Source organism: Peromyscus maniculatus, chromosome 1 (assembly GCF_049852395.1).
Source record: "Peromyscus maniculatus bairdii isolate BWxNUB_F1_BW_parent chromosome 1, HU_Pman_BW_mat_3.1, whole genome shotgun sequence".
Lineage (NCBI taxonomy): Eukaryota > Metazoa > Chordata > Mammalia > Rodentia > Cricetidae > Peromyscus > Peromyscus maniculatus.
The window spans coordinates 55460777-55474513 of record NC_134852.1 but is presented as its reverse complement, the minus strand read 5'-3'; the positions used below and the strand labels follow the sequence as shown (position 1 = coordinate 55474513).

Sequence of the window (13737 nt, the reverse complement as noted above, 5' to 3'; positions counted from 1 at the left end):
CCTGAAGCCCAACTATGGCAAAGCTCCACCCATCTGCGTCAAGCCCCGCCCCCAGTGCATTCGCCACTATTAGGCCCCGCCCCTCCAGTAATGCTCCACCTGATCCATTTAGTTGTCTGTCAGCCCCTCCAAATGAAAACGCCCCATTCCCACTCTCCCACCCTCACCACCCTCACCCCGCCCCACCCTTGGCTCTCGAGGCTCCACCCTTCCTGGCGGGGCTGATTTCTCATCCTCTGCAGCCCAGCTCTGGGCAGAGCCCGTTCCAGGAGCTCTGCGCATGTGTACTTAGGCGTTGACCGCACATGTTTAAACGACGGTTGGGAGTGTAGGAATTCTGGCCTCTGAGGCCCTGAAATCGGCATTTCAGTTTACTGTCAGCCACCTCTCAGTGGGGTCAGCACTGTGTCCCTGAGCCAGCAGGGTGAGAAAACCGCCACCGATTCCCATCTCAGAGGCAGCCGCTCGAGACCCAAGTTTCTGTTCAAGGACAAGGACACTCAGAAACACTTCAGTAAGAGCGGCTCAGATTTTAATAACCGTAAGACTCACCTAGCATCTGGTTAAAATTAGATTTAGAAACGCTAGGGCCCGGCCTGACATTCGTGTCAAATGTATGTCTCTATCTCCCCACACCAAGGCTTTGCGGTTATTCTGACAGCCAGTATTTCCAAAATGCAGCTGTGTGCCCTCAAAAAAAGCACGTGTATTTAGATGGGACGTGGTATGTATAGGTTCTGTCTGCCAGACTGTAAAAGGGTGACATTTCCTTTTCTTGTTTTCATTTTTTTCTTTCCTTTCTTCCTCCTTGCCCCTTCTCTCTCTTTCTGTCCATTTCTATTTCTCTGGTCTGTTCATGGATTAGCACTTGCACATATTATGTTTAAGTGGACAAATGCTTCCATTTACTTTGGTAAACAAATTATTATTTGAAGTTGCTGTCCTTCAAAATAGTACAAATGTATTTCATTTTTCTATTTCTACTTCTTAGAGACATAGAGACGTATGTGTGAGAATTTACCCCCACATTATCAACTTGGAATTTTAAGTTTTTCCATTTTCAAGAATTTTCACATTTTGTTGGTTTCATATTTTGATAAATTTCACAGAACTACAACGTACAGTTAACACAAATTCATCTCATGTGTAAGGTTACTGATCACCATGGCTTTCACATTTGCTTCAACTTGACCAAACTCCTATTTCTTCCTAACTACTCATCTCTGACCTCCCTATTCTTAGAGAATTTGCGTCAGAAATCTTTAAATGTTAAATTAGCCCTCTGTCTCCTTCAGGTGTTCTCCTCCTAGCCTCTTAGCACTTCTATAGCACAGACCTTTATCAAGGACCAGAGTGTCATGTCTGAAATACAACACTCAGAAATGGCTGGCACCTCTAGTTCCCCATCTCTGTAGAACCCTGAGTGTTTGGCTTAAGTCCCAGTCAGCAGACGCAGGTGGTTCAAGGGCGTGGTACATCCTGTATCCTAAGGTCTTCCAGTTCCTTTTCCCTGGGTCACTGTGAAGGCTAATATTGGTTACCAGCTTCACACCCAATTAACAAGTGCCTCTTTCATTTTGGCCTGTGGGCATGTCTGTGGGACATTTTCTTGATTGACAGTTGATGTAGGAGGGCCCCGCCCACTGTGGGTGGTACTATCATCCCTAGGCGGGAGGGCCTGGGTTACGCAAGAAAAGTAGCAGGGCTTCAGCCCGGGAACAAGACAATAAGCAGTTTTCCTCCTTGGTTTCTGTTCAAGCCCCTCCCTCGAGCTCCGGCTTGGCTTCCCTGAATGATGAACCACAAGCTGTTACATGAAGTAAACCCTTTCTTCCCCAAGGTGGTTCTAGTCGGTGTTTTATCACAGCAAAGAAAGCAAATTAACACAGTAATTTCAAGGTGTGTAATCACTTCAGCCTTGTGTTGCAATGCACTTACGTTCTGTCTCCTTCCTAATGTAAGTACTTCCTTGTTTAATTCTATTACAGTTTTTCTTTGATATCAGGTTCTCAATTGATTTACTATAAAATGGAGGGAAACAATTTGCAATGCAAAGTAATTGTATTTCCAACCCTTTCACTCCTTCAGATGAAGCTGTCCACAGGAGGATGCTGTGATAGTTTTGTGGTAGAGAACTTCAAGAAGCTTTCTGTGAAGTGGATATGCTTATTGTCTAGGAACACAATGATGCACCAGAGTGGAAGCTGGGCTGGTTGGCTAGTATCCTGTTAGGTAACATGGGGCTTTGCCTAACTGTGACACATGTCCATTGTGTGCCCAATGTCCTCATTGACACAACTGCTTCACTCTCTGTGTTGGTTAGAGTTTTGTCAGCTTGACACAAGCTAGAAGCATCTGGGAAGAGGGAACTGCAATTGAGAAAATGCTTCCATCAGATTGTCCTTAGACAAGTCTAAGGGGCATGTTATGGACCGATGATGGACTTAAGAGGGCCTAGCCCACTGTGGGTAGTTCCATCCCTAGACACAAGGTCCTGGGGTGTTTACAAAAGCAGGCTGAGCAAGCCAACAGGGGCAAGTCAGTAAGCAGCACTCCTCCACGGCCTCTGTTTCCCTTTCTACCTCCAGGTTCCTGCCTTGTGCTCCTGCTCTGACTTCCTCAGTCATAGAAGATAGCCTGAGGGTTGTAAACTGAAATAGACCCTTTTCTTCCCAAGTTATTTGGGTCGTGTGTTTACCACAGAAACAGAAAGCAAACTGAGACACCCCCAACTCAGAGTAGATAAAGACTAAACTTGCATTTGATATTGTCTGCTGTTATAGGCTTAAGAAAGTCTTCTTAGAAGTGTGTTTTATTAATCTTTTCTAAAGGAGAAAATGAAGGCAAGACCGGGCAGCCAGCCTACCTGGCACACTGAGCTTCTACATCAGAAGAATGGCACGCCATACTCCTGAGTATATCCAAAAGTGAGAACACTGAATTCTGAAGTAGTGTGAGTAGCCGGAGAGCTGGCCTGCTAAAGAGTCTGCACTCCTGTGGTCTCCTATTAGATGCTTGTCCCGGGACCCCCTAGTCAAGGAAACTAGGGGGCAGAATTGGAAATTTTCTGTCTGTTACAGAGTAACTCAGATAGAGGTGGTAAAGTGCCTGCCGAAAAAGAGAGGAATCAAAGTGCAAATGCTGGAGTTAGAAATGTTTTTGTCTGAGTTCCTACAAATAAATCCTTGGTTTTCTATAGAGGGGCTCGTTGATCTAGAGCTGTGGCAGAGAGCTTTGAATAATACATGGAGATAGGAAGTCGGTATAGGTTAAAAGGTCAGAACCCACTTCTGGGTTTGAAAACCTAACTCCCTGAGCCCCAAATCCCCCCTCCCCCAATCCCTGAGCACAAATCCCATCAATCCCTGAGCTCAAAATCTCACCAATCCCTGGACTTGGCTTGAAATCTCACCAATCCCCACCCTGGATATCTTCATCCTGGAAAGCTCCTCCCCCAAGAAACTGTATAAGCCTGTCTCCTGTTCAGTTCCCTGCTGCTTCTCTCCTGAGCAGAGGCAGCCACCCTCCTGGGTGAGATTTGTCGTGCAGTGTGACTTTGTGGTATTCCTTGGCTCCAGGCTGCCAGGGTATCTTTCCCCTCAGAGCCATAACACTTACATCAGGGAAACCTCTCCCCTCAAAGATGTAGCACTTCCACTGAAGAAACATTTCCCTTCAGAGCTCCAACACTTATGCTGGGGAGACCTTTCTCCTCTGAGCTGTAACACAGTCAGAACTTTCTATCCTATTATTATAGCTATAATCTGGTGCCTGTCTGTGGGAGAGAAAATACTTAAGGCACTACAAGCTTTTCTGGTGTCAGATTGAGATAGAGAAAATGGGAAAGAAGAATGGGGCAGAAATCAAGATGGCACTGATATAAATTCTTGCTGTGCCACAAAAAAAAAAAAAAAAAAAAAAAAAAAAAAAAAAAAAAAGATACATCTGACAGGAAGGAGGAAGTCAGTAAGGCACCAAAAGGTGATCGTGTGAAGGCCTCCTCTCCATGCCACATTTATGCCTATCCTTGGATGCACTGCTTGAGCAATGTAGCTTAGAAAGTGAATCTCAGCCACCACCACAGTCAGATCCTTTTTCACAGCTTTGTGCAAGTCATGATGATTGCTGGCTGAATGAACAACCCAATGTCTTGGCTTTTGCAGTGAATGTAAAGCCTATCCTTCTTAGTAGTGCAATTATTAGAATCCATAGACATGAATTTAAATAAGCCAGATGATTACAAGCAGCTGTCCCGAGTATACACTAGCCCTCTGGCTTGTTGGCTTAGAAGGCACATAATTATGATCAATATGAACTTCAGGCTGAGAGAAATCAAAACTGAGGCTTACCATTGAATATGAATATGTTACATGGGGAAGGAGCATTATCTGTTGAGCACCTCATCACCTGATGAGCCTGGCCCTCCTCAGTATTTTGACCAAGCTCAAAATTTTTAAGCAAAGGGTTGCAAATGCAAGGGCAAGCTGCACTACATACATACATACATACATACATACATACATACATACAAACATACATACATACATACACACAAACATACATACATACATACACACATACATACACACACATACATACACACATACATACATACATATATACAAACATACATACATTTGTCATTTAGCCCATCTCAGTGATAAAAAATGTATTGAAGTATTCCTTGAAATATCACAAAAATTATAAGAACTGTTCTATAACTGGACTGCCTTTTCCCATTCAGTACATTCCTAAAGGGTGTAAGTCTCACTATACTGCTTTTTGTTGTTATTGTTTTGTTTTGTATTTTGAGACAGGGTTTCTCTGGGTAACAGTCCTGGCTGTCCTGGAACTTGCTTTGTAGACCAGACTGGCCTCAAACTCACTGAGATCTGCCTGCCTCTGCCTCCCAAGTGCTGGGATTAAAGGTGTGCACCACCATCACCACCCGGCTTCACTATACTATTTTTACGTAAAACCATCAATGCCTTAGAGAAATAAAAAGAATGAAAAGGTTTTTTAGTAATCCATCCATACAACATTTCCTGATTTTATGTATATATTCACACATATATTCGTATATATAAAATGATTTTCATGAAATGATTCCTGATTTTATATATATATATATATATATATATATATATATATATATATATATATATATATATATATATTCATATTCATTCTCCAGGGACAGGGACAGGGGTCCACTCAACATTCTTCTTTCATCTAAAAAATTTCCTTCTCCATGTCTTCTGGGGGTAAATATGTCTTGGCTCCTATTCTCCTGAAGAGGGAAACCCCTGCATTTTGCTGTTAGATTTGAAAGATACATTTGCTTCATACAGAACTTAAGTGGGCATTTTCCCCTCTTACAGTCTCAGCCTCCTGAAGACTCTTTTGCCTTTTGGATTCCTGTGGTTTCCAGGTGGACTAATGGTTCTGCTAATGTTATCTTTCATGTCTCAGTATTTTGTGAGGTCCTGCCTCCTTTTGCTTTCTTTCATATTTATAGTGTATTTTAAACATTTGAAGTCAGCTGAGCATGTTTGTGTTTAAGCTTCTTGCATTTATAAGTTTTCATAAAAATTAGGAAAGTCTGTAAATTGGCCCACGGCTGCTCATCTGTCCACTTGATCTGGTCTCAAGGACTAGCCATTTTCTCAGTCTTTATCTTTGCTTCAGTTTGGATAATTTTTGAAGCTTTATTTGTTGTATCTTAGATTCCATTGGCCTATGGTTTTGCCTCTGTGCTAATATTAGTAAAAATTTTAACATTCATTTAATTTTTGGTTCTAATAGTCCTGCCTAATTCTTTTAGAAATCTTTTATTCCCCTTGTATTCATGTTCCATGTTTACCACTGAATTCTTAAGCATGGTAATGCATTTAGAAATGTTTAAATTTATTTTGTCTAATCTATTTCTTTTCATGTTCATGTCTGTGAAACCCCATTTCCCCACGTCTTGCACAACACCGTGCTGTGTCTTGACCAAGATAGTATTTCCTGACCAGCTAATGAATGTGGTGAGGGTTGCGTATCTGGAATTTGTAGTCTTCCTTTTTAGGGTTACCTTTTGCTCTGCTGGGCAGTTATATATGGGTAAGTCTGGGTACAGGATCCCATCTCACTCAAAAATATTCGTTATTCATGGTTAACTATGGTCTGCAAAATACTTGTATTTGTCCTAACTCTTTCAAGAGGGAATGATCACAGCCATAGCATTTGTTTTACAACATACTGTTGTGCTCTATGTTATTATTAGTTGTAGTTGTTAATCTCTCTCGAATTTGTAAGTTAAGCTCATCATGAATGTGTGCACACAGAAAAGCAGAGACTTTGCATTCCTGAGTCCTAAGTGCTAGCCCAGATGCCCTTTGGGGGTCTTGCAATGCCTCTCCAATGGGAAGGGAGCTGGTGAGTGGCAAACTGCTTGGAAAGCTTCCGTCGCCTAGTCTTGGAGAGTTACTTATTCTGGAGAGTTAGGGGTACCTTACTGCTATCCCTTGATTCCTCTATTGTCAGCTAAATGCCCCATGTGATCAACAAGGACAGTGCGTGCTGCTGGTAGGTGAGTGTGGGGGACCGTGGAACTTACAGCTCGTCTGACCTCTATAGACTGGCCGCTTTGAGAAGACAGAGAAGGGTGTGACTGGGAACTGCACGCTGTGTACGAACAGCTCCGCAGTCCTGGAGCAGTCAGCGAGCCGGAGAGGATGGAGTTCTGGCCTGTTTGTCACTCTTTGGAGCTCTTCCCTGCTACAGCAGCCAAACAAGGCTTCTGAATTCTTGTTCTTTTCCTCAACATAGGAAGTTTTGGAATTGCTCAGGCTCGCCTTCCTGGTTTGCAGCAGCACAGTGTGGAAACTTCTAGGCAGTCTGTGGAGCAGCCTGATAGATCAAGTTTACTTCTCATACCTTGAAAAAATAAGCCATGGTTTCTATTATTGTTCAATTTCTGGAAAGGAACTCTGACTGTTTTGTCCTATCTCCTGGTTGTTTATCAAACTTTCCCATAGTTCTCTGTATTTTTAAAAACACAATTCCTCGTATCCCACTTCACATGTCACTTTTGAAACAACTACTAGCTGACCAGTTGCTTTGCTCACATTGATCGAACAGTTGTCAATATTTTAGAAAACAATCATTATTCCACTTTCAAGTTAGAAATTCCTTATGTAACCAAGCATTTTACTACACCATATACAGTTACTGTTTATTTTATACATCAACATAAAACTGCATTTCAGTGTTGAATTTTCATTTTAAGTGGCAGTGTTATTTATATTACACTTTATTTACTGTATCAACCCAAATCATCATCAATCTAGAGGAGATGTTATCCTATCATTCTCCTATAATTGAAGCATAGCTCCCAATATCTAAATAAGCTATGCACCTAAGTGCAACAATTTAAACACAGATATATTTTCAAGATCTTTACATATTATTTAAGATACCAGTTTATCACAAAATGAAAACAGTGATGAGCTGTAAACTTCATAAAATTTAGAAGGCCACAGCCTGGCGAGTGCAAGTTCCATGTTTATTTTGCAGAATGGCAGAACATTCCTTTATCCTTTAGATGAAGTCAAGCCATGACCTGTTGTTCAGTGTCAGAAGCCCACATATTTTGGTCTGGAGCATGGTTTCTTCTAGAAGACTCCGGGTTTAATCAGTTGTCCACTGGGTAGAAGCAGAACACACAATTAAAAAGGGAAGGCAGTTGAAATTTATGTAAGGAGAAAATTGATGTAAACTATCAATTCTCTCACTCTCAAGAGTGGGGCCTCTTTATGCAATCAGTATTGCATACAGCGGTCCTTAATAGCAACAAGGACATTCCTCAGTGTGTAAATCAGTTACTACATGATATCTAGAAAACTACATAGTTTTCATTGATAAACATGGGTTGGACCAGGAGATGGCCCAGCAGATAGCCTGACATCTTGGGTTTGATCCCTGTAACACACATAAGGGAAGAAGAGGATACTTCTGCAAGGTCATGTCTTCTGCCTTCCGTGTGTGTGTGTGTGTGTGTGTGTGTGTGTGTGTGTGTGTGTGTGTGTGTGTGTGTGTACACACACACCTTGGTACATACATGCTTATCCAAATGCATATACTCTGTGATCAATCAATGTAATTTTCACATTTAAAACTGCATTATCAAGGAATAAAGTATGTGGTGGAACCTTGAATGCATATTACTAAGTGAAAAGAGCCACCCTTAAAAGCTACATGACAATCTACTAAGGACAAAGTGTACAAATGGTGAAAGATCAGTGATTGCCTGAGTTTTGAGGGAAGAATGGACCAGCTAGATAGAATGCAAGAATATTATATTGTATGTGAAGCACATGAAACTGATAAAATAGCTAAAAATTTATGAATGGAACATAACTATTGCTTGAAGACAGCCAGGGCTCACCAGTCAACAGTAAGCAAAATAGATTTTAAAACACTGGATTTTCAACCTGACAAAAAGTTTGACATTGTAGGAGAATGACAGCTGTCCTCAGATTGATTGTCAAGTGGGAAAGCCATCAGGCCTCTTCTGAGCCACTTTAAGAGACTCTTGTGTGATAGCCTGCATTCTGAAAGCATTTAAATCCTAATAAACATATACCAGGGGCCGGAGACAGCTCAGAGTTTACAGCTCTAGCTCTTAGATTCCCAGTACCCGTTAGGTGGCTCACAACCACCTGTTACTCAAAGGAACATGACAGCTTCTCCTGGCCTCTGTGGGGACCTGGACACAATGGCATCGACTCACACAGACATACACACATAAAAGAGAATATATATAAAATAAGTTGCAATCAGTGTAGAGAATTTTCTAACATTTCAAGTGCTAATTCTAGGCAAAATAAATTATTGTTTGGGAGATTTTGTAACTCATTTTAAAATATTAGAACCCTAAGATTTAAACAAATCAGCTCAGACAAAACAATAAACAGATAATATGGCTTCAGAGATCAAACTCCATGTTCTCATCAGGAGACAGTTGCTGAGTAGACTTAAACAATGAGAATTTGGTGAGAGGAATATTAAGGCTCTCCCCAAAGTGGCATTACAAATTCTTCCAGAGAAAATAAATGATCCGATGCATTAAAAAGGAGGATGCCAACAGCATGTGAGGACTGTGCATCTCTGTGAGAACTCCACACTTACCAGGATTCCTGGATCTGGAACGGGGTTAGGCCTTGCAAACCTCTTTCCCAATTTCTTCTTCTCTTTCCTTAGGTTTTGCATGTAGTGGATACGTTTATTCAAAGACTTGAGGAAAATTGAAAAACAAAACCAAAAAACAAATAGAACCTTTCAGAACATACGAAGCTAACATGTGTTTCATTTTTGGTTTTTGTCAATTAAAAGGTTGAGAGCAATACACAATCTACTTAGCTAATAGAGGTAGGGAAAAAAATCACAAAACAAAACTCAAAACTATTTTCAAATTGACCCACGATGTAGCATCAGGAGGGCTGCCAGAGGGCCTTGTTTACTCTTGATTCCCACATTAATACCATGCATGGTATTAATGCACATTAATTAATTAACATTAATTAATTAAAACATGCATGTTTCTATAAACCCAGATTCATAGTCATGCACTTTCAATTTTATTTTAAAAATAATTTCATTAAAATGTTCAAATGGATAGTCTTATTACATGTTTCATTTCACACATCCCATGTCCATGGAAAAGTGGGTCTACTTTTTATTCTGGCTCCCAAATCTAGTCTTTTATGTCACCATTGTGTGGCATCTGTGAGTACCATAGGCCCCCAAAATGAAAACTGAATGCTTGGAAGAGATGACATGAACTGTAGAGAGAGCTGCTGATGGGAGAGTCAGGGTGATGCTCTGTACACAGGGACAGACCTTCAAATCAGTGAAGTCTGTTTCCCCGTGATCCAAACTGTGGAAGTAATCAGAAGATCCTCCTGTGGGTCGGGGGAGACCTGTACGCAAATGCTCACAGTAGCACTGTTCATTATAGATCAATGTTGAGCCAACCCAGTGTCACAAACAAGAAAAGGGAACAATGAAGTGGGGTTTGTTCCGCAATGAAACATTAAGCAGCAATGAAAATGAAGTAACTACAGTTAGACACAGCATTCACTAAGGAACCGATATCAAGCTTTGTGATGCTCACATTTATAAAATTCAAAGCCAAGCAAATGCCACCAATGCACTTAAAGAGGCACACATGGCAACATATTAAAAGAACATGGCTGGAAAAGATATTTGAAATTATGCTTATGTGTTTAGGAGGAGCAGAGAGCAAAAACAGGGAGGTAGTTTCTGGGGGGATTTGGGGACACTCACAATGTTTCAAATTCTGAAGTGTCAGATCTGTTTTATTACTCTATTTTATGTCTGCTGCACAATATATATACACACATAATAGATGCAACCTATTCAAGACCTTTTATAGTAACCACAGGAACCCAAGGGTCTGAGGGATGCATTGAAGAGGTATCTAATTAATGATCACCATAAATGCAGGGATAAGTTAAAAACAGCTGAAACAAAATTTACCTGCCTGGCAGAAACCTCTGAAGGATGGTGCCTTCGTGGTCCTTCCTACATAATATGTAAAAATACACACAAAGTCAAGATAAAGCTCCAGGAAACTGGAGCAATCGCAGTCATGGCGGCCCAGGGAGCAGTGGGTGTTCTTCATGAGCCTCCCAGCTCTCCCACTCACACAAGTGTCTTTTCAACACTTCTCTTCCCAACTTTAATCCAACTATAACCTTAAACCTTGAAGGTAAATCTCCACTCCACATCTCAATGTTGAGGGCTTGACAGTGCCCCATGCTCCTCATTTCTGCAGCCCCCAAGCCCTCACCCTCTAGGGCGGGTCAGTGCATCAGTCAATGAAGTTGATAGATCAGGCCCAACCCAAGTAAGTACTGTGGGACTTTTTCCTCCTCGGGTGTCTTCCCAGCAGCCTAGGATCTAGTCTGTTCACTCAAGATTTCTAAATCTCAGTCTGTCTTCAAGTTGGAACCTTGGATGGCTGCAGCTGACTGCCTGGGGTGCAAGCCTAGGACAAGGTTGGCCCCGAAGAGTTCAAGACCTCAGAGGACTCACTGGGTAGACTTGGGCAGGCTCCTCGTCCCTCACACGCTCCAGGCACATACTGCAGAGCCCTAGGGTGCCCGAGGCACCTACTGCCTAAAGATGGGGCCACTCTTGTCCCTCAAGTCCTGACCTACCCTACCATCATAATTCTCTTTGTTTTCTCAGCTTGAGCCCCGCCCTTTCCCTAAATCCAGTGCCGAGGAGGCTGAGGCACAGCTTCTGGCTGTCTCCCAAACCTCGGGCTGCTGAAATTCCCTATATACTATACCATGTGCTCCAAAGCCACACAGGTCACCTGCTTGTTTTCTAGGCCAGCCCCTGGTTAGCGCATCTAACCCAGAATCCTTGTCTCTCTCCTCAGTCTCTGTTCTGATTCTAAATTCTCTCTACTCATTCTTTCCCATCTTGATTTCCAGCTGGACCAGCCGGGCACTCGACCTTTGACCCTCGGTGACTTTCAGTGAAAAGTGGGCAGGGATTGGGGGGGGTGAATATGGATGGCTGCAGTAGACTCCGGCTTTCTGCTAAGGTGGGTCCTGAGCCCAGCTCTCCCACTTCATTTTGATGTGCCAGGCATTCTCTGTTGAGGTCCTGTCTCCGCCGGGTTCAGGCCCCGAGACAGGGCTGAGAGTGTGGGCAGGAAGAAAAGCCCGACCACCAGAGACAAGTTTCAGGCAAGTGGCAGCCTCCAATAGCTCAAGCTGTCTCTATACTTCAAAAGCAAACACGTGTTTCCCAACTTTTAAAACAACCTTTAACGAAAACCAATACTCAGTATTTTGCTAGTTTGGCTTAATACGGAGCCAGGCACATCCTGTCCTTATAAAGGAACATGTAGGAACACATTCTCAAGAACAACCAGATTGTTCAAAACTTAACAAAACATATTTACAGAAATGGGATGATTTTTCATAAGTTGGTTTCATACAAATAGCTTGTATTTCTCTAACTGTTCCCTTGTCCTATAAAAGGGTCCTGCAAGCCTAAGCCTCTCTATAAAGAGCAAACTTTGATAAGACACTCTTTTTCCATGGTGCCAAACCATTCTTAATGTTTTTCTTCCCCAGCAGTTGGGACACTTAGATAACATCCCTTGTGTTGCTGCCTCATATGTGCCCGTTAACTTTTATTGCCTTTGATCCTGTCAGCACTGCATCAGAAAAGCTCCCAGGGTCTGGAGTAACAGCTGGTATTTCCAGATAAGAAACCTAAGAAACACCAGTTCCCCCAAAAAATTTAGGGGAAAATATTTGAGAAATAAATGGGGTTTCCGGGAATGATTACATCTGTCCCATGCATGTCTGACAAAGTGAAACTAAAAGCCACCAAGAGAATCACCGACATTATGAGAGAGAAGAGAACACGCAGGCCATGTGGTCCCAGCAGTATTCTGTGTGGTCCTGAGGGCCACTGGTTCTTGCCAAGCGGAAAACCATTGCCATGGTCTTTGCCTCACAGAGACCCACTGGACGAGCATTCTTCTGCTGATGTGAAACTAGGCCACTCAGATCACAACAATTTTTCTTTTGTGCTGTGCAGGATTCTCCCCAAACTGCTCATTCTAGCTTGCTTTTCAGCTGCTGTGATAAACACCAACTGGTGGTTTGAATGAAAGTGGCTCCCATAGGAGGGTGGATATCTGTGCATGCTTGGTTCTCAGTTGATGAACTCTTTCGGGATGCTTAGGGGATGTGTCCTTGAGTAGGCATGTCCTTGTTGGAGGGAGTCTGTCAATGGGCGTCTTAGGGTTTCTAGTCCTGTGATGAAACACCATGACCAAATAGCAAGTTGTCGAGGAGAGGGTTTATTTGGCTTACACTCCTACATTGTAGTCTATCATTGAAAGAAGCCAGGGCAGAAACTCAAGCAGGGCAGGAACCTGGAGGCAGGAGCTGATGCCATGGAGGGGGGCTGCTTACTGGCTTGCTCATCTTGAATTGGTCAGCCTGCTTTCTTATAGAACCTAGGACTGCCATTCCAGGCATAGATAGCATCACCCACAATGGGCTGGGCTCTCCCCCATCAATCACTAATTAAGAAAATGCACTAGAGCTATATCTTACGGAGGCCTTTTCTTAATTGACTCCTTTCAGATGACTCAAGCTTGTGTTAAGTTGACCTAAAACTAACTAGGACACTGTGGGGTGGGCTTTGAGGTTTCAAAAGCCCGCACCAGGTCCACTGTTTCTCTTTCTCTGCCAAATGCCTGTGCATCAGTATGTAAAGCTCTCAGCTACTTCTCTAGCACTATTCTTGCCTGCCTGCTCCCATGCTCTTTGCCACGATGATAATGGACTCACTCTCTGAAACTGTAAGAAAACACCCAATTAAATGCTTTCTTTCTTTTATAAGAGTTGCCTTGCTCATGGTGTCTCTGCACAGCAATAGAACACTAAGACACACCATGACCAAAAGCAACTTGGGGAGGAAAAGGTTATTTCAGCTTATATTTCCACATCACAGCCTATCAACTGAGGGAAATCAGGATTGTAACTCAAGGCAGGAAACTAGAGACAGGAACCAAAGCAGAGACCATGGGGGAATGCTGCCTATTGGCTTGTTCCCTCAACCTTTCCAAGTATGCCACAGCATAATAATTCCTCCTAGACATTACTACAGTGTTGTGGAATATCAGTATAAGAT

At 42.5% G+C, this 13737-nt stretch overlaps 1 protein-coding gene and 1 long non-coding RNA gene across 6 annotated transcripts in view; one reads left to right on the top strand and one right to left on the bottom strand.

Annotated features, from left to right (window-relative positions):
* The first annotated feature begins 273 nt into the window (after positions 1-273).
* LOC107399440 (uncharacterized) overlaps positions 274-13737 on the top strand; it is a 31712-nt gene continuing 18248 nt past the window's right edge. For 2 of the 5 annotated variants that reach the window (XR_013041744.1, XR_013041747.1), the window contains exon 1: positions 274-514. This is a non-coding gene — a long non-coding RNA (uncharacterized LOC107399440). Of the gene's footprint in view, positions 542-2831; positions 2954-10550; positions 11624-13737 lie in introns of those variants that run through there. The other 3 variants (XR_013041743.1, XR_006071742.2, XR_013041748.1) reach the window with 3 other exon arrangements.
* Positions 7531-11261, bottom strand: Ccdc179 (coiled-coil domain containing 179). Its single transcript, XM_006992709.4, has 4 exons — positions 11104-11261; positions 10546-10590; positions 9175-9279; positions 7531-7689 (listed from the first exon to the last, which is right to left on the bottom strand). Exons 1-4 carry the CDS (start codon positions 11149-11151, stop codon positions 7675-7677), a joined length of 213 nt encoding a protein of 70 aa, XP_006992771.1. The 5' UTR covers positions 11152-11261; the 3' UTR covers positions 7531-7674.